The 26683-nt window shown below is 41.9% G+C and overlaps 1 protein-coding gene across 1 annotated transcript in view; it reads left to right on the forward strand.

The window, feature by feature from the left end:
• Positions 1 to 26683, forward strand: part of cfap43 (cilia and flagella associated protein 43) — a gene marked incomplete at both ends in the record, with an annotated part of 44666 nt that overhangs the window by 8395 nt on the left and 9588 nt on the right. The window contains 26 exons of the mRNA XM_083774239.1: positions 1268 to 1399; positions 1597 to 1716; positions 1811 to 1888; positions 2472 to 2620; positions 3252 to 3355; positions 3643 to 3792; positions 4300 to 4460; positions 5989 to 6150; positions 6494 to 6624; positions 7833 to 7962; positions 8762 to 8827; positions 10593 to 10670; positions 12141 to 12266; positions 12759 to 12863; positions 13797 to 13913; positions 16536 to 16757; positions 17621 to 17827; positions 19652 to 19738; positions 19974 to 20054; positions 21871 to 21999; positions 22087 to 22206; positions 22978 to 23085; positions 24076 to 24162; positions 24266 to 24354; positions 24490 to 24718; positions 26244 to 26356. Of these exons, the coding sequence (XP_083630365.1) occupies positions 1268 to 1399; positions 1597 to 1716; positions 1811 to 1888; positions 2472 to 2620; positions 3252 to 3355; positions 3643 to 3792; positions 4300 to 4460; positions 5989 to 6150; positions 6494 to 6624; positions 7833 to 7962; positions 8762 to 8827; positions 10593 to 10670; positions 12141 to 12266; positions 12759 to 12863; positions 13797 to 13913; positions 16536 to 16757; positions 17621 to 17827; positions 19652 to 19738; positions 19974 to 20054; positions 21871 to 21999; positions 22087 to 22206; positions 22978 to 23085; positions 24076 to 24162; positions 24266 to 24354; positions 24490 to 24718; positions 26244 to 26356 (3281 nt within the window). The remainder of the gene's footprint in view (positions 1 to 1267; positions 1400 to 1596; positions 1717 to 1810; positions 1889 to 2471; positions 2621 to 3251; positions 3356 to 3642; positions 3793 to 4299; positions 4461 to 5988; positions 6151 to 6493; positions 6625 to 7832; positions 7963 to 8761; positions 8828 to 10592; positions 10671 to 12140; positions 12267 to 12758; positions 12864 to 13796; positions 13914 to 16535; positions 16758 to 17620; positions 17828 to 19651; positions 19739 to 19973; positions 20055 to 21870; positions 22000 to 22086; positions 22207 to 22977; positions 23086 to 24075; positions 24163 to 24265; positions 24355 to 24489; positions 24719 to 26243; positions 26357 to 26683) is intronic.

Here is a 26683-nt window from a genome sequence, read left to right on the forward strand (position 1 = left end):
GTTCAACCCCACAGGTACAGTAGGCCACGCAGGTACAGTAATCCACACACACACACGCACACACACACACACACACACACACACACACACACACGCGCACGCACGCACGCACGCACGCACGCACGCACGCACACACACACACACACACACACACGCACGCGCGCGCGCACACACACACGCACACACACACACACGCCAGTACGAAGCCCCGGAGTGGCCATTTAGAGAAAAAAATAATTAACTTGTGACCTCGAAATAGTATTTCATGGCCTGAATTTATCACAATGCAGTGGTTCTCAATCATTTACATATCAAGGACCCCCACATGTATTTGTATTATACAGAGTTATATGCTTAAATTCTTCCAAATAAATCACAGTATCCTTGAGCAAGCACCTTATAAGGTGCTGGTACCTGCCCCCTGCTCCTAGTAGTTGGGATGGGTTAAATGCTTAGAGTATATATGAAGGTTAAATGCAGTGCCGATCAATGAATTATAACTTAAATTACAACAAACTAACAAAGAGTAAAATTACAATTGCCACTTTTGGGCTATTCATCATAACCATTACCTGCATGTGTGACTTAATTTGGGGAAAGTATGGAGAAAAAATATAACAGAAAATTGATGTTATTTCTTTCACCCCAGTAATTTAATTAATCTGTTTTTCTTTCAGCCACAGCCAATTCAGCTGTGGATGCCATTCCTGAACTAAGAAACGGCTGCTTTGAAAGCTTAGTCCTTCACAGAGATGGATTGATAGTTGCAGGAAAGGTACTATATTCATTTATACTCCCTTGAACTCTCTGCATCCAATAGATCATAATTAACCTGACGCTGCCAGATGGGGGCGGTATTGGGTAACCATGTTCCCCAACACAGCACTCATCTGGGATCTCTCAGGGAGTTGAGCTGACACAAATCCGTTCAGTACCGAACCAATCAGCGTGAGCTAAGGGCGGGATATGTGCGAAACCGGATGTGAAGCTATATAGACACGTCAATATGATTGGTTGTGTTTGCACGCCCACACGGTGATAGACAGACGGTCCCATCCAATCATCTACCAAGTATCTTGAAAAAAAGGAACAGCCCCGTCATCGAATTTGCTTCCGCGATCCCAGATCCCAATAAGCTGTGAAACAAATTTGTGTAGCAAGCTTCTTGGATCTGGCAGCGTCAGGTTAGATCATAATATGATTATTTGCAATATTATTGTGTACCATCTGGATGTATATCTACAAAAAGAACTGTCACTATGTACAGGAGAAAGTGATGCACTGTCTGCACGTCGAAGGGGTTCAAATGGAGATCACTCAAACATGGGAGTTGGAGGAGCCCGTCACAATGCTCACATACTCTCCTGACTATGAAACATTACTTTTAGCCTCCAACAAGGTGAGCGCTTGGTTTAGCTTTATATTCCATGCAGTCTTCTGTGATAGAAGAAAGAAGCATGACATGTAATGAAAATAGAAGCTCCTAATTTGGAAGCAAAATTGATAACATTGCCAATAAACTCTAACTCAAGGACGGTCCAAATCAAGGTTTCTGCATTATGTCAGTGTGATCTTTTCACCTCCTTTTTATTTCAGGGGAGAATCTACACATACAAACCGAGCCAGCTGGACAAAGTGGTCAAGGTCCTTGATGTTCTCAATGGCAACTTTGTGGCAGGAGCTTCATTGTACGCAGACAATGATGGTGTTTGTGTGGTAAGGCAAAACGTTTCGCACAAGATTCATAGCACTGAATCTCGTGATTGCCTTTGATTTAGCACATTACACACTTTCTTTCTGTGATCTTCAGTCAGTGAGGGATTCTGGAGAACTGCAGCTGTGGTCTACAGATGGATCCTGCATCAGCTCCCTAGATATTCAAGCAAAGGTGGGATTCATTCACAACATACAGATTGTAATGAGAAGTGAAAATGTAATATTCTGGGGGGGAACATTCACCGGAAATAGCCAATCTAAAAGCTCACAACACGTGGTGTTGTGAGCTTTAGATCGGCTATTTGTAGACTGGCGAAGAGATTTGAAGTAGAGGTGAAAAAAGAATTCATCAGCTACAGCAGTGGTTCCTAAACGTTTTAGTTCGTGACCCAAAAGAGAAATGTGATGTCTTCTTGGGACCCAAACTAGGGAAATTAGCAGATCTACAAGTTCACGATGCAACATCGTTGTGAGCTTGTAGATCGGCTATTTTTTACTATACTACTTTTGTTTTCTAATTTATGGAATTTCTTTGATTTTTCATTTATTTCTTCTTACTTACTGAAAGAAATCATTAAACTTTAACATCATCGTCTTTAAGTCATGTACAATGGTGCTTGTTTTGGGAATGTTTTTTTTTTAATGTTTCAAAATAATAATTGTGGACCCATGGGGTCGGGACCCATACAAATGGGTCCCGACCCAGTGTTTGGGAACCAGTGAGCTGCAGAGCCTTCTTTCTGTTCTGTGTTTAGGTGACAAGTGTGGCTTGCTGTCCTGTTGCACGATACGCAGCCGTGGGGACAGCCTCAGGACATGTCCTCTTTATTGACATGGTCAGGAAGGAGCAACCTCGCCTGGTTCACAAGGTTCACCTCTACGACAGGCCTGTGGACCAACTGCTGCAAGTGGACGTTTACATTTATACTTGTATTATTAATAGGATTTTGGCATGCGACAGCGTCAAACCAATGTACAAATTAAGCAGGTTGTGTGTTGTCAGATAATTCAATTCATCATAAAGAGGATATTTCAAAATCCTTTCAGACAGCTCTGAAGGCCAAGGCACTCTAGTTCAAGTGGAAAAAACATAAAATGCCTTTATTTCATTGGCAAGTTCTATACTACTATCATTTAAAAAAGATATAGTAAATAACAGTACACAGAGGGCAGCCAAGTCAGCCTGCACAGAGCAAATCTGTCCTGACATGCCAGCAGCCGGTCACCATCTTTGGGTTCACTCATTATCCTACTTTCCTGGAGGCCATGTGTCGACAGTTATTCCTGATCCTAGCTGAAATGACTGCCTATGTCTAGTATTTCAAATTAATATTTTTATGATGTTCTATTTATAGCATATTTTTTTCATTTGAAGTCAAGTTCCTTGGTTTCCATCATTACCTTAAGAAATCCATCCAATTTGTGTGTGTGTGTGTGTGTGTGTGTGTGTGTGTGTGTGTGTGTGTGTGTGTGTGTGTGTGTGTGTGTGTGTGTGTGTGCGAGCGCACACATGTGCGTGCGTTTCTGTGTTGCAGTTTCGATCAAGGAGGGAACTATCTTCTCACAGGTGCCTCAGATGCACATGTCTATCTACTGGATCCAAAGCCATCAAAGGGATTTTCAGTCATAGGATACACAGGTACAGTAGCTTTGCAACGGTTAAAAGAGTGTTTCTCCTTGTACCCCTTCTTGCCACCATTTCTCTTTTAGTTAATGCTAGTGACTGACCAAGATATGGTAGGCAGATTTCTTAGAAAACAACATGTTATTTAGATAGACAGATGCAAGGTTCATTTTCATTATTTACTTGGCATACTATAGTTTCATATGTAGAGAATGTTATATAGATAGCATGTTCTTCCTCTGTATAAAATAACTGGACAAGCTTAACTTAAAACTGCACTCTCACTCTCCATTTCTTCACAGCTGTTGCCGGGTCGATTTTGCAACTTTCCGCCCAGTACATTAGGGACAGCAACCAGGTGAAAGTGCTGGCACTGTGCTCGGGGCAGAAGGACAAAGTGCACGAGGGCAGCCTGGTCACAGTGCTCACCCTGCCTGTAAAGGACCTTACTGGTGCGCTGCTTATGTTGTTTTTGGTACTCTGCTGCTGGACTGGTATTGTTTCCAGTGATGGAAGGTGGGCATGCGTTAGTCCGACGTCCCGTTAGTCCGTCATACGTGGCCAGTTAAGACTCACCCGTGGCTTCCGTGTGCGGTTGTGGCTTTGGTTAGTGGTAGACGGGTAGGGTTAGTAATGTCGGATTATTGGGACGTCAGACTAAAACGCTACGCACCCGATGGAAAGAACGCAATACATATTTTCTCAAGGTAACTTTTAAGGCACTGTTGAAATTCCACTATATCTCAGAGGCAAATATTGTATTTTCTACTCCACTATATTTAATTGACAAACATTTCTAGGTTCAATGGTTCGACCTGGTATTCTATAGTTTCAAATGTACAAAATGTTATTTAGATTTTTGAGGCATCTTCTCTCTGCACTTTATTATTTAGTTTATGGACTATAGAGTTCATGATTACTCTGCTAAATGTCTAAGTTGCAGCATGTGTGGTTTTCAGGGTCAGTGTGTATAGACCAGTGGGGCCGTGTATCCAACGACGTCCTGCAGGGCTCCACATACACAGTAACTCCTGCCCTGCAGTCCTGCGTCCTGGGAACCAATGAGTTCTTTGCATACTGTCACCAGAGGAAAACTCTTCAGAAGTTCATACTGCCTCAGGTGACCCATCTATCCATCCGTTGTCTTGTTTGCAGTGGTTCTCAAAGTGGGGTCCAAGGTACCCACCCCATGGGTCCTTGAGGGGGCTCCCGGGGGTCCCCAGTGAAATGAGGAACAGTTTAACCGCTTACACCAGACTTTTCAAAGCGTGTGTAGGTTGTCCGTCCGCATAAAGTGCGTTTTGGAAAGATCCAATTCTCCAATCCAATCCCATTCTGACCTGAGCTCAGATTCATACGATCTTTCCACTGGACACACACTGGTCTGATTAACCCATTCTGACCTGAGATCAGATTCTAAAAATGTCAGTCGTTCTTCGATTTAAAAAGAAATAGCAGACCTACAAGCTCGTATCGCGCCACTCGGTGGCGCGATATGAGCTTGTAGATCTGCTATTTTTCAATAGCTAAAGCATAACATGATGCCAACACCAAAATGGGTGCCCGGTCAGAATGGGTCAAGTACAATTTTGAGGTACTAATTTACTGGAGTATTTTCAAATTTTCAGTACTTTTATTTCTACTGCACTACATTACAGAGGCAAATATTATACTTTTACTCCACTATAATTATTTTAAAACTTTAGTTACTATACTTTGTAGTGTAGTTTGTACATTTTGATTATTATTACAAAACATAAATTAACCACTTCAGCCCTATATACATTTCTGCCATTTGCGACGCATTGTGAGCTTGCAGATCTGCTATTTTCAAATGATTTGTTATACATTTTAAAACTTGTGAAATGTGACATTCAGCATGACTGAAGTACTTTCTACATTTGGTAGATTTTGACACCAATACTTGGAACAGAGTATTTCTACATAGCAGTATTGATACTTTTACTCAAGTAAAAAATGTGAGTACTTTTTCCACCACTGATGAGCACTATAAGGCCTCACTCACACCTTCGCAACAGACTGATGTATGCTTGTTGTATACAAAGGGTGTGATACATCTTGCCCCAATGCATTTCCAATGGGAGTCACATGGTTTGACACAACATTTGTGTTGTATGAGGGGGAGGGGGGCAGTCGAAACACAGCCGAAAGCCGTACAACAGCTTGTAGTCCAAAATGTTGTATCAAACCATGTGACTTCCATTGGAAATGCATTGGGGTGGCCATGACACTTATATCTAGCATGCATCAATGTTGAATGCTAGATCGAAAGGTGTGAGTGAGGCCTAACACATATTGCTCGGTCATAATAATGGCCTCACATCCTCCTGACCTCTCCTCTCAGGATAAAGGTCCTCTCTCCAGTCACAGGGCACCCTGGGCAAGACCTACGCTTAAAAGACTATCAACGGAAGTGCGGGATTTTAGCGGAAGTATCGCGGAAGGAAATGACGTCGATGCTTTACAAATCAGTTTACATTCTCCGCGAATGAAACAAGTGTTGTGATTGCTCGGGAAAATATCGTATCCGGGGGAAATACATCTGACGGATATTCCGGAGGATACAACCGCCGATAGCTTCTCTGCCTTAGGTTGTGACCAGGCTTTTCTTTTCGCAGATAAGTAAGCCTGGGACCGAGGCTAGTCACAGGGAGGTGCAGCTGAGAGCAGTGCAGGAAGTGAAGGGCCATCCTCTGGGTCCCGTCACTCTGGTCCTGTCACCCCACCTCTCGTGGCTCGCCTCCGGGGGCCGAGACGGTCTACTGCGCGTCTGGGAGAGCACCTCTCTGGTGAGAGCTTCAATGAGTGTCGGCAAAAATATCTATCTATCTATCTATCTATCTATCTATCTATCTATCAATCAAATTGCCAATAATATGTTCAGGCATCTTCCATGAAACCCTAATGGTCTCGGATATTTCATAAAAGCAAAGGTTAAAGCATCAATCTGTGATTTCTTCAGCTGGTTTTGGCAGTACTGTATGTAGAACAACATAGTGTTAATTTTCATGAAGCAGCACTAGTGTGTGTGTGTGTGTGTGTGTGTCCTTTCACGCTGTTTCACAAATGACACATTATTCTTCAGTCTTCAGTTTTATTTTGCTTTTTAACCCATGATATCCATGTGTGCAGGAGCTATGCGCTGAGGTCCAGTGTCATTCACGCCGTCTGGGTGGCATTCGGACAGTTTCCTTTTCCGCTGACAGCCAGACACTGCTCACAGCAGGCTGTGGTGACGGATCCCTGGTATGCGCCAAGCTCAGGTGAACGCAAGTTCTTAAGTTTAAAGCAGTTTCTCAGTCAAAGACCCCAAAATTGATCATGTATTCTATTCTGCCGCGGACCCCCATCTGAAAAGGTTTTGTGCCAGGTACCCCCAGAAGATTTATGCACTTTTAAAACCTATTCAAATATAAATTGTCGCCTATAATGACATTCCCAAATTAGGGATGCCAGGTTGAAAGTGCGACATTGTAGATCTGCTATTTTTGAATAGCCAACATATAAATGGATAAAGAGAATGAGGCAACCAGGTGCTCACCGGAGACGTAGAAGTCAACAGAGTTACAATTAGTAAAAGGTGCTCCTATAGATCAGACGGGATAAGAAGATATCAGATAAAAAAATTACCAACTTCCGAACCAACTTTTAGTATTCACCCCATAACAAAAGAACCAAACAGGTTCAACCCTGTTGGAAAAGTACCCCATAGAGGTATTCAACAAAAATAGTGACAATATCTGATCTACAAGCTCACACAGCTTTTAGTTTGGCTATTTTCTATTAACATGTGTGCGTGCATGCGCACCCTGGGCCTTAACTCTAGGCGTTCAGCTTTTGTCAGATGTAAGAAGCTCCAACAGGGGGGAAAACCAGGTTGAGAAACATTCCATTATTATTATGGTGCATAGCACTGAACACTAGAGGGCAGTGCACTGTTGTTCACACACTGCTCAAAGGGAGCATGATTGTCTTATTTTACTCACTGTGTGTGTGTGTGTGTGTGTGTGTGTGTGTGTGTGTGTGTGTGTGTGTGTGTGTGTGTGTGTGTGTGTGTGTGTGTGTGTGTGTGTGTGTGTGTGTGTGTGTGTGTGTGTGTGTGTGTGTGTGTGTGTGTGTGTGTGTGTGTGTGTGCGTGCGTGCGTGCGTGCGTGCGTGCGTGCGTGTGTGTGTGCTTTTTCGTGTTTTCTACTAATTTGGCATTAGTAAATAAAATAACATTTACATAAATGACAGCAGTGATAACATATGCTACGTTATTATGGTTATGGAGGCTACCTTGCACAGATATGAATCCACAGGTGTGCATTGAAATGTTTATCCTAATCTCTCTCCTGATTGGATAAAATTGGTATCCCGATCCGTTTATTAAAGAGCTGGAGAGACACCGTCAATGAACCATAGCAATATTGAGATATTTGACAGCTCAATGTTCTATAATACTATAATAATAATGTGCTGTTTGATGCAGAATAAAAGCTGCAGGTGTTTGCGAAGGGGACAGAGCCACGCAGTTCCATATGCTGGAGAGTGACCTGAAGGCAGAGAACAGTGTTCTCAGTCAGCTGGAACCACTGTTCACACAAACACAACATGAGCAGGTAAACAATGTTACGCTTCAGTCAAATACTCTAAATTACTTATACAGTAGATTCATTATTACAGTAGCGTAGATCATTGGTTCCCAAGAAAATGTATATATACCCCCCAAATGAATAGGTATTTTGGCCGCAGAACCAGAATTTGAAAATAGTTTGTGCCAGGGACCCTCATAAGAGAAGATTTGTTAACCACTTGAAGTCTTGAACCCCAGCATGCCTATTCTGGGGGCAACATTAGCCAAATAACATACATAAATCTACAAGCTCACGTCTTGTAGATTGGCTATATATTCTTTTTTTTGGTCAACAGATTTGCTTTTTTGGGAAAAAGACGCTCCAAGTACAGTTGCAAAATGCAAATCAGGTCCGTCTGCAGATATGAAGCCGGTCAGCAACTCTACATCTGACCTCAAACCCTTAGATCTCCATATATGACCTGTTGTGACATTCCATATGTTGATCCTACCCCACCCGTCCATCCTCTTCTATGTCTCCCTTTTGACTGATACCTGTCCATTCAAACTCTAGATATAGACAGGCCTGCCCCAAAGTTATTAGCGCAGCCGCGCCCGGCAGTCTGCGAGAACTAGAGTTCTCAACAGGCCCGGAAATTAAGGCCTGGCCCTACCTGGACCCTTACTGGGCTGGCCCGAGGCCCCGCTTGGCCTTACTAATTAGCACACATTTTACGCCCCACCTGGCCCTAAAGCGTAAAGAAAAAGGTCCATAATATATGGGCATTCCCAGACTTACTGGTATATAATTCGTTCTTTTTTTTTGTACGCACGCGTTTCCACAGGCCCACGTGGACGTGACAGACCAGGAGACTTCAGATCCCACCTGGCTGAAGCGTCAGCAGCAGGCGGTCAGTAATGAATGAATGAATGAATACAGTAGTTGTGGTTGGTGGCAGACCATGTGTGTGACTCATATTTGTAGTGGGTCTACTCCAGCGCTACTGCAGAGGAAACATTTTGACATGACCTTTAGGTATTTCACTCAAGAGCCTCCTTCTGATAGCAGCTGTGTTGATGTGTTGATGTTGGCAACACATTCTTGCACTTTGCAGCACCTTGATTCCTCATTATTACTCAATATCGTGTGCGAACATCAACCGCAGAGCATGTCTTTGAACGCTAAGGAGCAAGATAAGGATTCCTATTATTTATTCCTACTACTTGCTACTTGAAACCTATTCAAATATTAAGTAGCGCCTATAAATGGCATGCCCAAATTAGCGACGCCAGGTTGAAAGTGTCTGTAGGTTCGTCTTTAGGGTTTTATAAATATTGAAGCAATGAAAAATATGAACAAGAGCTTGTGACTAAATATTAACGTTATGGTTTCCATTATAACGGATTTGGACATACAAAGTTTCCACCTGACAGCGATAATATACACTACAGTATACAGCTATCTTGTCACCTGAGAAAACTTGTTGATAACGTGTATATTGTGTATATACAAAAGGTGTGTAAATATATACGGTAGGTATGTACACAAAAGGTGTGGCACCCTTTGTGATGTTGTGTCCCACCTTGTTCACAGTTAGTGTTATGGGAACGGGGCAGAGTATAACCTCTTTAAGCCATCATTAACGCTGCTATAGGCTATGCAAACAGTCTGTGATTTGTGAACACTTTTTTTTAAATCTCTTATACTCAAGTCACATCACGTCTAGGCTGTTAACTGTTCCATGGTACATAATTGTTTTAAACTGCGCCGTAAAACGTATCACGTACAATTGTACGACTCGTACTTGATTTAAGAGTCAGTTCACATACCATAGCCTATGTGTTGTTGTTTGTGTACAGGTGTTGCGCAATTAGCGGGAGTGCATACGTTGTCAGTAACAGTTATGGTAAACGTCATGGAAAAACAACGAGTTTCAGTTAAATCTTCCACTTAACCCATTCTGACCTGAGATCAGATTCATACGAGGTTTCCGCCGGACACACACTGGTCTGATGAACCCATTCTGACCTGAGATCAGATTAAAAAAATGTCAGTCGTTCTTCGATTTTTCAAAAAATAGCAGACCTACAAGCTCGTAGCGCGCCACTCGGTGGCGCGATATGAGCTTGTAGATCTGCTATTTTTAAATAGCTAAAGCATAACATGATGCTGACACCAAAATGGGTGCCCGGTCAGAATGGGTTAAATGTATTATGAGATATAGACGTCGTGATATTATGCACAGAAAATAAGGAGAATGTACAAACAGGACTTTGTTATAATACATAAACCGATATTATCACAGGTTTACAGGGGAAGTGGGGGGATTTCTTTTTTATTTCTTTTTTTGCGGATTTGTAGTCAGACTTTTCTTTTTTATGAGAAAGTGAGAGAATATAAACAGAGCAAGCGCATGCAGGAGAACAACGTTAGGTCATATAATCAAATGATACAGATAGTATAATGTATGCATAGTACTGTATGTAGTGTACATATTTTAGAACAATATAGCATCATGCAGATGTGTACAATTGTACACATTAAAAAGAAAAGGTGTTCTAGTGTTATTCCATCAGTCTTGCGTATTGATTTTTCCATGCACAGATGCCTTTCTTCGTTTAGTTACAGTTTTTTTTTTTTTTTTTTTTTCCTGTTCTTACATCACGGCTCCACAGGTTGCCGAGGCAGAAGTCCTGCAGTATTCTCCGATAAAGGAAGATTTGAGGAAAGATATCAAAGTATTGCGTGACACAGTAAGTGAGCTGTATGTATTTTATTTGACCTTTTATTGAATTACTAGATCATCCCAGTACGACAAGATGTATACATATTGTACACACACACAACACACGCAATTTAATGTTAGCGAAAAAGACAAAATGAAATTAACTGTACGAACATTAACTTGGCACGAGTCCGCTGAAGCCTGATTCAGGTCCTGCGTCCACTGCGGTTGTTTTTGCTTCTCAACTTGAAGGCCTTGGCGCTTCAAGTTGAGAATGCTTTAGCTTTCGGCAGGCAGAGGAAAGCACTGCGCGTGCATGCGCGAGCGCAAGGTAAATGCTCAGCGCAACGCCAAACTGCTGGAGTTGCCAAAAACATGGCACTCCTGTTATAAACAACTAAAAACATGCGCAGCGCTAAGGGGGAAAAAACATATTGGTGGACAGTACACAGACATCTATGTTGTGCACCGTCCAAAAATTGCAGAACAAGTGAGAGAGCTGCACCTGAGATCATAGATCTGCTATTTTAGTATAAATCAAGCCTAACAGTTCAGTGGGATCACCAACAGATGTTGGATAATCAAAACATTGATTGTTTATTGAATCTGACTCAAAATGCTTCCTATTCACACAAACTCACTCGTTGTTTGTTGCCTTGTTGTTACCCACTGTTTGTAGACAATGGACAACACAATCACCAAATAAGGTACATTTTAGTCCGCACATACTGTAGGTGCTTTAAGTTGTATTAACATGTTCTCTGTGGCGTTCAGGTCCATATGTTAACATACATGTTCCCTGCCATGGCGTTCAGGTGAAGGAGCTGATGTTAACATGTTCTCTGTGGTGTTCAGGTCCATATGTTAACATACATGTTCCCTGCCATGGCGTTGAGGTGAAGGAGCTGATGTTAACATGTTCTCTGTGGCGTTCAGGTCCATATGTTAACATACATGTTCTGTGGCGTTCAGGTGAAGGAGCTGATGTTAACATGTTCTCTGTGGCGTTCAGGTCCATATGTTAACATACATGTTCCCTGCCATGGCGTTCAGGTGAAGGAGCTGATGTTAACATGTTCTCTGTGGCGTTCAGGTCCATATGTTAACATACATGTTCCCTGCCATGGCGTTCAGGTGAAGGAGCTGATGTTAACATGTTCTCTGTGGCGTTCAGGTCCATATGTTAACATACATGTTCCCTGCCATGGCGTTCAGGTGAAGGAGCTGATGTTAACATGTTCTCTGTGGTGTTCAGGTCCATATGTTAACATACATGTTCCCTGCCATGGCGTTCAGGTGAAGGAGCTGATGTTAACATGTTCTCTGTGGTGTTCAGGTCCATATGTTAACATACATGTTCCCTGCCATGGCGTTCAGGTGAAGGAGCTGATGTTAACATGTTCTCTGTGGCGTTCAGGTGAAGGAGCTGATGTTAACATGTTCTCTGTGGCGTTCAGGTCCATATGTTAACATACATGTTCCCTGCCATGGCGTTCAGGTGAAGGAGCTGATGCGTGAGAACGAGGAGCTGCCAGACGTGGAGCGTCTGGAGCTGCAGGAGTTCAACCTGGATGTGGAGGAACAGAGGAGGATGGAGGCCCAGGGGGACCAGGAGGTCACTCAGGTACTGTTAGTTCACATAGTTATGCTCTTCGTCAGCGTTGAGTTGAGACAGCATGTCTTTTGAATAAAATTCACACTTAGTCATATTTTTGTCATTTGAAATCTTTTAGTTTTAGTATAGTTTTAGTTGACTAAATATCATGGGATCTTTGTCAACAAAAGTCTACAGTTGATTTTGTCGCCCAATTATTATTTTTCCCGGGCCTGGATGTCTCCGTAATGGCAGATTTTAATGAGAATAGCCGTTCTACAAGCTATTTTTGTTTAGTTTTTAATTTAATTTGTTGATGAAATTGTCAGTATATTTAGTCTTAGGTTTAGTCATCATAGCTACGTTTTTGTTTCCTCAGTGAAAAAAGGTAGTTGACGAACTTTTTCGTCATAGCTTTAGATTCTACACGGATGCACATGTTCTACACTGTAGAATTGGGAGAGAGTCTGGTTTATCCGTGTAGAATGTGTACTAGTGTACCAACGTGTTTTACGCCTACAGGTGAGAAATGAAATCAAGCTGGAGAACCTGGCTAAACATTATCACCATGACCTTCTCAAGAGAGAGTGCTGGGATTCTATGAAGGTCAAAGGTAAAGCCGTGAAGGTAAGGTTGCTCTCATCATCACTAGTGTTTGGTCTCTCCCTCCCTACTAGTGCAATTTACAATTTAGGACTGTAGGAGATGTTCTTAAACTTCTTATCCAGAGCGACTTACAATAAGCAAGGTAAACACATGCAGAAATACAATGCAGTGCCTCAGTAAATTATAGGAGCCAAGCTCACAAATACATCATGCCATAATCATTTAAGTCCTATTGAAATAGGTGTGAATGTTTGAAAAGTTCAGATTTGTCTTTTTCCTTTTTTCTCTGAAAACCTTTTGGACAAAAAAAGAAAAAGAAAAGTTTGGACTTGCACTGACAGTGGCTCCCAAGCGATGTACCGTAAGACAAGTCCAGGTGTGCCATGGGATTTTGTGACAAATGACAGCCAGACACATTATTATTACAATATGCAATGCGAGATTGCGGTCTAGACAACACCAACTCGGGACTACCGAATCGTCGCCCTCCACACCCTCCTATCCACAGTAACATCAGGGTCTTGAGCTCTACAGTGTTGTTAGCTAAGGTGTCGTGCCACAGTGCACTAGTTCCGGGTGCCTGGCTCAGTGCCCAGCCAGAATCATCCTCTCTCTGACTTTGTCTGTGACCTGTGGTATCGCAAAATGTAACGCAAAATGAACTATAAGAAATTAAGAATTATTTAAAATGTTGTTATATCAGTAGTACTTGTATGCATCCATTTCCTGCTATAGGGGCAAATTGTATACCCCAAACTATTATAAGAGTAATAAGAGCGATAATAAGAGTGATAACAGAGGTGTTATAGAGGCTATTTTGCACGCATATATGAATACAGGCACGCCTTGACATTTTTACTTGCCCATTAGTGTGCCTTGGGCACAACATTTTCGAAACCCACTGATCCATACTAAACACATTTGACTTGTTCCACATCCACACCTGTTCTGCAGGCCTTCCACTCTGAGGACGAGGTAAAGAATTACCCCATGAGGGAGCGAACGCAGGAGGAACGTGACGAGCTCTTCAGAGTACAGAGCATCAGGAAGACTGAGATGGCCGACAGCACTGTGAGTCAGTGGTGGGAAAAGCATTCAAATGTTTTACTTAAGAAAAAGAAAGTATCAATACTGCAATATAGAAATACTCTGTTAAAAGTAAATGTCCGGAATTCAAAAGTACAAAAGTATTGGCATCAAAATGTACTTAAAGTGCCACAAGTAAAAGTACTCGTTATGCACAATGTCTCATTTCAAGTTTTCAAATGTGTACAAATCTTTTGAAAATAGCAGATCTACAAGCTTGTAGATTGAGGGGGTTCCAGGGGGTCCAGCAATATTAGTTAAATGTAGGGTAAGTGATATTTTGGGTATATATTATATATATATTTTTTGATATTAATCATGTTCAGTTTCAGTAACAGGATTCTCCCCGTCTCTGCAGCTGTTTAATAAACTGAAAATACATTTTCAGCCAATCAGGACAGAATACCCAATACCCATTCATCAGCTTAATTCTTATAGTGTTCCAGTTCTGATTTGTCTGCTCATTTCTTTGTGTCATCCTTCCAAATAATTTTTTTAATTTTTAAACGGTATCCTGTCTGGGTTCTGTTTAATAAAGAGCTGGAGAGACAATGCAATGAGTACTATCAGATTAATTATACTGATATTTGACAGTGACACTTATTACAACCATGATGATACGCATTTTGAAAATAGCCGATCTACAAGCTCACAATGTGTCATTATGCGATGAATTGTGATCTGCTATTTTCAAAAACTCTTGAACAAATGTGAACAATTTTAAATATGTTTGAATTTTTTTTAACATCACAAATCTTGTATGGGGGGGTCCCTGGCACAAAATATTTTCAGATGTGGATCCACAGCCAAACGCATATTAGTTTGGGGTCCTTGACATATGTAGTTAAACCCGTATCACGTCTGTCTGACGTTACAAGACGGCAAAGCCTGAGATTCACAATTTCACATACCTTTGAACACTGCTGAACAACAAGGCACATATTTCTATCTTTTTATATATTTTCTTTTAGTATTTCTCAATCTTATCACACAAACAACAAAACATCGGCGAGGGACACAAAAGACATGTACAAATAGAGAGACAAACACACCCCACATTCCCCAAAAAGTAGAACAAAAACCCAACAACTATCTTAATTTGAAACAGAAATATAAGCTGAGTGTGACAAACGTCAGAACTACTAAAAGTCAGCGTGCGTGCGTGCGTGCGTGCGTGCGTGCGCCGTGCGTGTGTACTGTGTGTGTGTGCGTGCGTGCGTGTGCGTGTGCAGTGTGCACGCATAGCATATTCTAAAAAGATACAACAATACACATTTTATGAGTCGGATTTGGTTTTCTTCCTTCTTGCGGCCACAACCGGTCAAGCGAAAAACAACTTTGTGGCTGGAATGTTATTTAATGCTCGCCAAAAAATGTTTGTTCCACTAGTGTGTCTGAAGTTTGACCTTTTCAACATCCTTACTATACTCATGACCTTTCTACAGTGGTGAAAAAAGTATTATGTTTAAGTAAAAGTATCAATAACGCAATGTAGAAACAATGCACAGACTTTTACAAGGAAATGTCCGGAATAAAAAAAGTATTGGTATCAAAATGTATTTAAAGTACAAAAAGTCATTATGCAGAAGGTCCCATTTCACAGGTTTTCAAATGAAAATAGCAGATCTACAACTCACAATGCATTGCAATGCGACACATTGTGAGCTTGTAGATTGGCTATTTTCAAATAGGCAACATTTAAATAGGGCTGAAGTGGTTCATGTATGTTTTGTAATAATAATCCAAATCAGTGACTAAAGTTTTCTTACAATTGTAGTGGATTAAAAAAAAAAGTACAATATTTGACTTTGAGATGTAGTGGAGAAGAAAACAATACCTCAAAATTGTACTCAAGTACAGTACTTGAGTAATGTAGGCTACTTTACACCACTGCCTTTCTACATACGGTAATTATAAAGCTTTGTGGTTCAGAATAAGTAGGAGTTATCACTGGTAGAGAACCACACTGCGGATAAAAGAGATGCTCTCGGGGCTGAGAAATGGCCACCTTCCATTCCACCTTTTATTACATACCACAGTCATAACGTGGGGCAGCGGTGGCCCGAACGGTTTGCGGAACGGTCTTGATATCGGAAGGTCGCTATAGTTCGTATCCCCGGACCGGCATGTTAAAATTACCACCGCTGAAGTGCCCTTGAGCAAGGCATTGAACCTCTACCATGAAACGTTCTATGAGCAGGGCCTGGCTGTGAACAAGTTCTTGAGCTTAGTCCAGTTACCCTGGGTAAACATAGTACCTTTCCTTTCCTTTCCCTGAACCTGGCCACACGCCTCATGATGCTAAAACAAGATTTCAAATGAATAAGACAAACATAAAAAGTCTATAGACTTGGCTGCCACAGGACACCACAGGGGCACGCGCAAAGCCAGGCGTCAGCGTCGCTCAAGCGGCCCTCGTGCGAAGTGAGGGGCGCTCTTAACATCATACATCACATTCCGTGCTCAGCCAATCAAATCATCGCTGTGGGGAGATCAGCCAATCAAATCATTGTGTTTGTTTTCACACAAACAGGCAAAGCAGGGCATAGGAGGGCCTAGCGCCCCTCAAACAAAAAAAACAACAAACGTTTGTCCCTTAACATTCAGCGCCAGCGGGAAGAGGCTACGGAGAAGAAGTCCAGTGTACTGGTCAGTGGAAGAGAGGATGAGGAGCAGCGGGAGGAGGAGGAGGAGGAAGGCCAGGAGGTGGAGAACGCCGCTCTGAGCGGGAGCCTCAGCGCTCACTTGGGATGTTCAAACCCCTACCTTTACCATCAGTTCAACCTGCACTTCAGAGAGCAGAAGATCAACCAGACAACCCTGCTACAGGTACAGTACAGCCCCCAGGGGGCTCCCCACATGATTGAATTTAAGGATTTTTAATACCGAATACAAAAAAAAAAGAAAAGAAGAAGATCAAAAGACCATTGCTGCAGCTGCATCAAAAGTAATCAACAAACTATACCATAAAAGCAGGTCAACCATTGGCCAAATTGTCAAATAATAAGAGAAACTAAATATCTTGAAAATAGCTCACAACGTCTCACAAATATTATCTGTGGAACTGAGTCAAACGAAGGCCTATAAATCCAAGTGCTTGTCAGGGTGGGGGGTCCCCAGTGCAAATATGATTATTCTGGGGGGTGGCGGCCTGAAAAGGTTTAGAACCACATGTCAAACGTGCAAATGCAAATTCGTCAGTGTAACAACAAGGCAACCAGAGGTGTGCGTAGTTGAGCTGCTAAGCAGAACTTGTTTTGGTGTAATCAACAGACTCAGCAGGTGGACAATAATGTGAGTGATGTGCATAGTACGGTACATGCATATGTAGGCCTACATGCGTAGGCTACTGTACATGCTTAAAATACTACAGTAGCTTTGCACTCATGGCCTCAATCAATTATACCATAGCAATGATTTTTATATAGCATTGCCAAACTAGTTTTAGAGCACTGAAAAAATTTAAACAATGTTCTTGTAATTAAAAGGATATCAAAACAACAATTAAATTAAGCAAAGACGTTGGATACAAATGTACTGTATGTAGAAAAGGAGTGTTTTGAGAAATGATTTATCTGGCTTTGACCCTGACTTTGTTTACCTATACATTCCCCCCCGGCACAGTATATTTCACAACAGAGGTATTTACTTGGTGTATTTGACCCTCCCCCCCCCAATCTTTCCACTTCTAGGATGTCATTTATCAGGTGAAGACGGCTTTCAACGGTGAGTTTGAGGCGGTGTACAAACGCAAGCATCAGGAGATCAGCCGCGTCACGGACAAAAACAGGCGCATCAGGGAAATCATGGCAGACCTGAACCTCCAGGGAGTGCTGTGGGAGCCTGGCCTGGCAGACAGTGAACAACCCCATAGGATGCTCACTGCAGCAGACTCAGAGGTAAACTATCCAATTATTATTTATTAAACATTTTCTGCAATTGTCGATTACCTTTTATATATAGTTTTTGGGAGTTTTTCTGTCTTTATTAATACAACACTTTGAGACCCACCACCCTATAGGGCAGGGTTCCTCAATTCATTTTCCTCAAGGGCCATATTTTGACTAGCGTACCAGGCTGGGGGCCGAGTCTGCACGCGCGAAGACCCCATTTGAAAAGGATGCCCAGTTTGACATGCATAGGCTACTGACCCCCATTTAATGCCATTTATATCTGGGACCCTAAAAAAAACAAAAAAAAAAACATTTTTTTTTTTTTTTGGAAATTCTTTCATGGGCCACAAGGGGGCGCTCTGTGGGCCGCAAATGGCCCGCGGGCCGCCTATTGGGGAACCCTGCTATAGGGCTTGTGGTTGGAGAATGCCTATCGCCAACACTCACAGGATCATCATCTTCTATTTACTGAGGGCAGAAAATGAACATGTCCATCCATGAACATCCTCAGGGCTGACGATTGCTTATAGCTGAAATATGTCCGTGTTTTTTTTTGCCCTCAATAAATGGATGATGAATCTGATGATGGATCTATCAGCGCTGGTATTCTGTTTGTTTTGTTTTGTTCCATTTTCAAATCTCTGGGAAGAGAATCCAGTCGTCACAGTAATATAAAGTTCTTAGTGTTACCTGTTGAGACGTTAAGACGTTGTGACGAAGCGGAGAACCAGTAGCTTAAAATATTTGGAGCTGTTGCTGTTTTTACTCTTTATCTTCTGCTTAGAAACACTGATTCTCCTCTGAACCAAGTAGGTGGTCTGTGTCAACCCATTTAGAATTAGACCGGAGAGTAGACCCATTCTACAAAGGCCTTCTGAAATCAGTAGGCCTATAGTTCTCACACTTTCAAAAATGTCAAAAATAATTGCAGCCAAAAAACGAAAATACACAGACGCTTTCCCGGTTTTAACGGGTTAAAGTAATCAAGTAATCATCAGAATCTGTTTAGGTCTATTGGCCACGTAACTTCCCATGAGAGGAATAGTAAAAATTTAAATATACATAACAAACATATAAAATATGAATGATAATGTGTATATTGAGTATTGGTGTGTGTGAGCAATATGAACAATGTGAACAGTAAGTAATATTTGTAACTCATTCATCATGTATTGCGCAGCCCTGTTATAAATATAGCAATAATAACATGCAAAAAGTGTGTGTGTGTGTGTGTGTGTGTGTGCGTGCGTGTGTGCGTGCGTGCGTGCGTTCGTGTACGATTACATCACTGCGTAGTTTATGCAATAGGCTATGTGAGATAATGCAATGGGAAGCTCTTGGCAATGTTACCATCAAGTTAAGAAACAAAACACACTGAACTACAGCTATTAAAAATGCGAAACACACCATACAGCTACCCACGGCGATAAGAGATGATGTGTGGCAGCTGCTCTAACTCAGTGGTTCTCCGCCTCTTCAGGCCGGGGCCCCCCACCCTGACAAGCACTTGGAATTGTAGGAGTCGAAGCATTACATTTTGTTTGACTCGATTCCACAGATACTCTACATTTGTGAAATTAGCTGATCTACAAGATTGTAGATCGTCTATTTGACAATTTGACCAATACCAGTTTGCCTTTTGATGCAGTAATGGTCTTTTTTTACTTTTTTAAAGGTCTTAAAAGTCTTAAATTGAGACCCCCCCAAAACAATGATGTGGGGAATCCCCTGGGAGTCCCGACCTACAGTCTATGGTCCCGACCCACAGGTTGGGAACCACTGGTCTAACTAACAGATGTGTCGTACATACATATCTTTGACCCAACACAGATCACAGTAGAAAGGTACCTGACTCCAGAGCAGCGAGAGAAAGAAGAGCTGCGCAAAGCCGAAGAGCAAAGACGTCTGGCTGACATGGTAGCACATCTACAATATATCACTTTACATGTGTTGGGCTGTGGTTTGACTTCTCTGATTTAGCTCTACACTAAATATCTCTTGCAGAAAATAAATGTGCCGTACTCGTGCATCTGCTAATGTGTCGAAAGTTACACCAATGATCTACAAATGTTTTCGACAAACATGGATGCTGCGGGTTTAAGTGGTCTCTCTATAATGACTGTTTTTAATCTGGTTTTTGCTTTAATTCCAGGCTGACAACATCAGAGAGACGGCTCTGGGTGGCATGATGGGCGGGGTGCTTGAAGTGAAAAAAGAGGACATCTTGAAAATGGTTTGCCAAAGTTGAAATCACACAAATCATCCACATGTTTCTAGGGATATAAAGGCTGATGTGCAGAAGATTATTTTGCAATACAATGTAATTTTGGGAATAGGGTGTTTGAAAAACAACTTAACCCATTCTGACCTGAGATCAGATTTAAAAAATGTCAGTCGTTCTTCGATTTTTCAAAAATAGCAGACCTACAAGCTCATATCGCGCCACTCGGTGGCGCGATATGAGCTTGTAGATCTGCTATTTTTCAATAGCTAAAGCATAACATGATGCCAACACCAAAATGGGTGCCCGGTCAGAATGGGTTAAAGAACGGCAGATAATCCAACTTTACCCGTAGTACCATACACCTCAGACGTCATGATTGTTTTCCCAATAGTATTGTATTGTTTAACACAATTTAACTCAGTATTTGATGACTAAAATAGTGCGTTACAGCACCAGCTTTGTTGACTAAAAGCAACGGAACTCCCCCAGTTCAAATGATGAAACGCTGTTGGATCACAGAGATACTTTCCAGATGGGGGAGTGTGAACTTCATGCTGAAATCCTGGCTGACCTGAGGGGTTTAAGGCAGTTGTTTATGGAGTGACGCCACTCTCAAGCACAAGAGTTGAGGAGCTCACTGAGACCGAGACTTTATCTTCCCATAAATAAACTCCTCTTTTGCGTCAGAACTGCAGACTCACTTTTCCACCGTAATCTGAAGACTCACCTCTTCAGCCCCTAAAGCACGTCACCCTCCCTGTACCCCTTCTTGCCTCCACCTCCTCTTTTGATGGAGTCTATAGTGACCAGTGGTGGGAAAAGTACTCCATTTGTTTTACTTAAGTAAAAGTATCAATACTGAAATGTAGAAATACAAGTGAGCTTGTAGATCAGCTATTTTCAGATGCAGTAGGGCTGAAGTGGTTAATGTATCCTTTGTAATAACAATCAAAATCTATACAAAGTAATTAAAGTCTTCAAATAATTGCAGTGGAGTAAAAAGTGTAACATTTGCCTCTGAGATGTAGTGGCGTAGAAGTAAAAGTACAGAAAATTGGAAATACTTCTGTAAAGTAAGAATTCCTCAGTATACTTAAGTACGGTACTTGAGTAAATGTACTTAGTTACTTAGTACTTTGCAGTACACCACTGCAACCAAGATATGGCTACTATCCAGACAGATAAATGATTGATGGAACCTGTTTTTGATCAGATCACGTGAAAGCAGTACAAGTTAGAGTTCTCAAACTCTGCCCGAACCCGACCAGGCCCGACCCGACCCGACATTTTATGGCCGGGCCGGGCCTAAAATGTATGCTAATCAGTAGGGCCGGGCCTGGGGCTCCATGAAAAAAAAATATATATATATATATATTGAATTTGTTTAGAATAATAAAAATAATAGTTCTGTTCTGTCTGTTTGTGTATTTATCTATTATGAAGATGGTGCTGACTGGCATTTCACTTTTACTCTGTGTACCCGACCCGACATTTTAGGGCCGGGTTGGGCCTAAAATCTATGCTAATTAGTTGGGCCGGGCCGGGCCTAGGGCCTGATCAGTTAGGGCCCAGTTAGGGCCGGGCCTTAATTTTCGGGCCCGATGAGAACTCTAGTACAAGTGATTTTACAGTGCATAGAACTGCTATAAATAATTATTAATAAATTAATTACATGCAAAATATGTAAATATGTGTGGACACGACACGCCTATTATATCAGTGTATAGTTCATGTAATATAAATGTGAGATAATGCAGACGTTATCTGCAACGTTAACGCAACTCTTGCCAGTCTTTTTTACTAGGTGTATTATATTTTCTTGCAGGACATACCTGAGCCACAGTTTATTTTGAACAAGCCAGACATTCAGTGGAACGAAGAGGAAAAAAAGATTGCCAAAGAACATGAAAAGAAAACCAAAGAACTGAGTGAAGAAAAGGAGAAATACAGGAAGGTACACAATGGCTTGGCTTCACCATGAGGACAAACTTTGTTTATAACAACTGAACATGGTTGATGACTGAATGTTCTTCTCCTGTAGATCCTTGAAAGTGAAATGAAGAAGCTACAGGGATCCATCAAAGATGCTACTCAGGGCTTCGACGAAACCCTAAGAAAGCTATTTGAAAGGAAGGTGAAATCTGAGATGGTTATATGCCAGGTGAGCCAACACACTGACTTACACGCACACATAAAATGTCAAAAGGTTTCATGTCTTTATATGTATCAATAAAATCAATCTATACATCAACACTCAAGCTTGATTCATGATGAGTCACATCATATTTTGTTGACAGGCTTTTACTCAGTCTTCTGGCTTTGGTCGTTGAATTTTATTTTATTTTAAAGGAGATTAACATTATAAGGTACTTATAAAGGTTTCCTGCTCAAGTGCTCACATTGTTTACCATTGAGCTAATAGTGCCTGACTGGGGATAAATTGAATCTTGACCTTTGCACGATCTAAATATCTCACCCCAATTGTATAAGTTATGTTGCATTAACATACTTTACCATACAGATTGGACAAAATTGCATTTTATTCATGAAAGAAAAGTTACATATTACTTTTGGACTTTTTTGTTATAATCATTATAACCAGAAACTCCCAAGGGGGGGGGGGGGGGGGGGGTACATCATAAAATAAAATAAACTCATAGCTGATCTACCAGCTTACAGTGTGTTGCAGCATGATGAGTTGCGAGCTTGTACATCTGCTATTTTCACCATTTAAGAAATTGCTTTAGAAAGTCCAGGGTAACCAGAACTCAGGGTCTGTAGCCTACTACAGTATATACTCTGAGTGTGACAGCAAAGTCTTTAATAATGAAACTGTCAGGATGTAATAGACATTTTTAGAATCTGATCTCAGGTCAGAATGGGATAATTGGCTTGGTTCCGTTCTCAATGTCTGTGATGTTCTATCGCACAGGAAGAGCTGAAGATCGCCAACCTGGTTTATTCCATCCTCATCGAGGAAGAGATCAGCAACCGAGAGGCAGAGCTCGGCCTCAAGCTTGAGAAGAAGACAGCCTGCAAGGTACTATAAACCATCGAGTTATATAACGGTACATAAACCCAGTGAATCTCAACCTTTTCCATTTGAATCACCTTACTTACTTCACTCCTCTTTGTCCCCTATGGGACATATTAAGGCTTAAATCCATTCTATTTGACCCCTCGCGGCATGTTGCGCCTCTCCTCCCCAGGACAGGTGTCTTGTGTTATGTTCACAGTTCTGCGCCAGGTGGTTTTGGGCCTCTTTTGCCTGGTGGTGTACATCTTTAAACCACCTTTCATCGCGGTCCTGCTCCATCCTCAGTACATGTTCTATAGCCATCTCACTCAGGCGTCTGTGTGTAATGTCCTTGGCGATGCTCCCTGTTTGTTTGTACAGTTCATTGTTGGATTCATTGTTCAATGTTATTAGGCCAAAAAAGATCTGGCATATTCGTCTGAGACATCTGTTGTGTTCCATTTTCCAGGTGATTTGAATCACCTGCACTCTGTTATGCATTAGTCCAGTGGTCCATATCCATAACCTTTTGAGGCCGTGGCCCCATAAAATAATCCCCCCCCCCCCCCCCCCCCCCCAACAAGCACTTGGAATGTAGGAGTTGAGGCATTCAGTTTAGCTTGACTCGGTTCCACAGATAAATATTGTGAAAATATTGGTTCCATTTGTACGTTCTCTGAGTTACAGACCTGTAACCGTCCATCTGGGCCCCTGATGGTCCCCGGACCCCATGTTGAGAATCGGTGGTCTACACACCCAGCTCTTACAGTCATGCTCGGGTATTTACAGCTTCTGTGATGCAGGTGTTTTCATGCATGTGCTATCCGGGCAATGGCATCCTAGTCTAAAACATTCCAATTGCCCATCGCTAAATAGACTGACATGCATTGCAAGAACTAACTTGTGTATGGCATCTTAATTCCCTTGGCTTTGAGACGACCCCGTCACCTTTTCCTTGATGCGTTGTACTTGATGTGCTCAGATCTCTTATATAACTTGCATTTTTCTTGACAGAATGAAACTGGCGAAGAGCTTGAGAAACACAAGCACGATGTGGAAATGTTCCGCGAGTCCTACGACAATGTCGTGGCCGAGGACAAGGTAAGGACGGTGGTATATGCAGTGGGTCCTATCAACGTACCACACAGTAAAAGGTTGAATCCAATCCAACATGCAATAAATGATGTTCTCTATGTCCCACAAGCTTATGGATAAAGGGTTCAGAAAGGAGTTCTTTGATTTACCTGGACACGTCGTTGACCACCTGTATAAGCTATACAAGCGCAGACCCAGGTCGGTAGAATTTTAACTGAGAACAGCCACAGACACAAATGAAATGCATTCAACTGATGAATGCATACTTAATGGTTCAAAAGCAGGAAATAAAACCAATGTGCAGCGTTTATTTGACACCGTCTTGTGTCTCAGATTGCAGAAGAGAAGCCCTCAGACTGTCGTCGACGACAACAGCAGCAGCAGCAACAACCCGTATAAAGACGGGCCTGTGTGCGGCTGGTCTGCAGCCGAGGAACTCGGCCAGACACTGAAGGGCATGAGGGATCTGGACGCAGCAGAGAACATGCCTGAAGGCCTGGATTCATCCGTCTGGGAGAAGTTCTGCCTGCTCCGCACAGCCAAAGTACAGTGTGAGCACCAGGTGAGAACATAGTAAATACTTTCCATTATGCCCTAGCCCATTTTCCAAACAATGGGACCCATTTTTGTGGGTTGTGAGTAAATGTCCCTTAGTTTATCTTTGTTTCAAGGTTCAAACATTTTCCAAAGAATGGTTTCATTCTCGGTAGACCTCTTAAAATGTGTCGCTATATTTTCACTATTAAATAGAGCATACAGTAAGTGGTTAATTCATAATGTATTTTTGTACGTTTGAGGTCTTGGGGAAACACCAAATCTCAAGCTGAAAGGTTTGGGAACCCCTGCCATAGGCTGTTCAGCACGCTGTGCTTTGCTGCGTATATTAGCCAGGACATTCCCATAAACACCACCACCACACCACAAGTACGACATGCTTCTGCATGGCTGCATATTTTGCAAATGCTTGTTTTCGGATGTTTTGAATGTCTGAGGTTTGGAAATGAGGCATGATAATTAACAGCGGTTGGGAATCCTTTATCCTTGACTTGCAATATGAAGACAGAGCATGTGGTATCATTTCACGGTTCAGATGGATTCTGTCACTTATAAAAACAAATCAGGTGCATCTCTCCACCCATGGTGTTAATTGATAATTTTATTAGACAATAAGATGGAAACAGTACAGGGTTACAGTCAAGCACAGCATTGGTCCAAAAGGACAGCACCGAAGAAAGACCTTGCGGTCTTGTTTCCATTCGGGTCCCATGCATTCATTCACAATGACAACAGTGACAACAAACGATACGTTTCTCAAACACACTAAATCTATATGTACAGGTTGGAATAGAAATACATTAATAAAACATAAAAGGGGGGGGGGGGGGGCAATCACCTTCTCTCCCTTTGACCTGATGACAGTGACAGGTGATCAATCAATCAATTTAAAGCCTTAGTGAAACGGACCTGAGGTACAACTGTACTGTGTTTCCTTCTACACTTCGCCAGCACTATACACAACAATGTGACGCACCACAACAATCGCCAACCCCCATACCACAAAAAAAACCCACCATTACACCCCCATAACCACACCCCACATACCCCCTTTCCTGGCTGTGCCCTGGGTTGACTCCCACTGTGTCAGTTTGCTTGCTGCCCTGTGCCCTCACTGCCCCTGGCAGACTTATCCTTCGTCCACGTAGAGGTCCACGTTTCTGATGTGGGTCCGCCCACGTGACACCAAAGTGCCATTCGTAGCATTCTTGTGTGGACGACGCCATCCGGAGCCTTTTCATGCTGTGCTGTGAGCGTCCATGTCTGGGCCCCATAAAAGGCATTATAGTTTTAAGATAAGATAAGATAAACTGTACGGTTTGAAAATAGCTGAAGTGCTCCTTGAACCACTCAAGACCTATAAAAGTCGTATGACGTATAGCGAAAATAGCCCATCTACAAGCTCACCTTGTGCTATACATCTATTTTCGATATTCTTTTATCTGCGGACGTTAGGTTGAAAGTGTTTAACTGAAATGCTTACATTTTGCAAGAGAACATCAAAGAGAACGTCTTTTATGTGTGTCCTTTAGGTCAAAATGAAGGCTTTGACCCTTGTTGAGATGCAGGCTTTCCTACAGAAGAGGATTGATGATGATGACGGCGCCAAACAGCAAATTAAGATACTAACGGACGAGCTTAATGGGTATGAATTAGTTGTAAAAGGTTCAATGCTACTGAAAACCATAACCAGTTGTTTTAAAACTACATTACTTATTTAGCAGCTGGGGAAAAAAGGATTCACATTGCAGTATTGTAAAAGTTATTCAATTAAATTCCATCTTGAGTTTGCAAATATTTGACATTATGACTATAATATCATTTGGACTACACTTCATTAGATACAGGATATCGTTACTGTGCAGAAACCTTATATCTCCATATTTAAACTTAACTAAATTGCTGCCTTCGTCATACTACGTAACTACGGTGTCACACAAAAGTAGCAAAAGCTCTTAGATTTAGAAAATGC

Source organism: Protomyctophum parallelum, assembly GCF_964188405.1.
Source record: "Protomyctophum parallelum genome assembly, chromosome: 10".
NCBI lineage: Eukaryota > Metazoa > Chordata > Actinopteri > Myctophiformes > Myctophidae > Protomyctophum > Protomyctophum parallelum.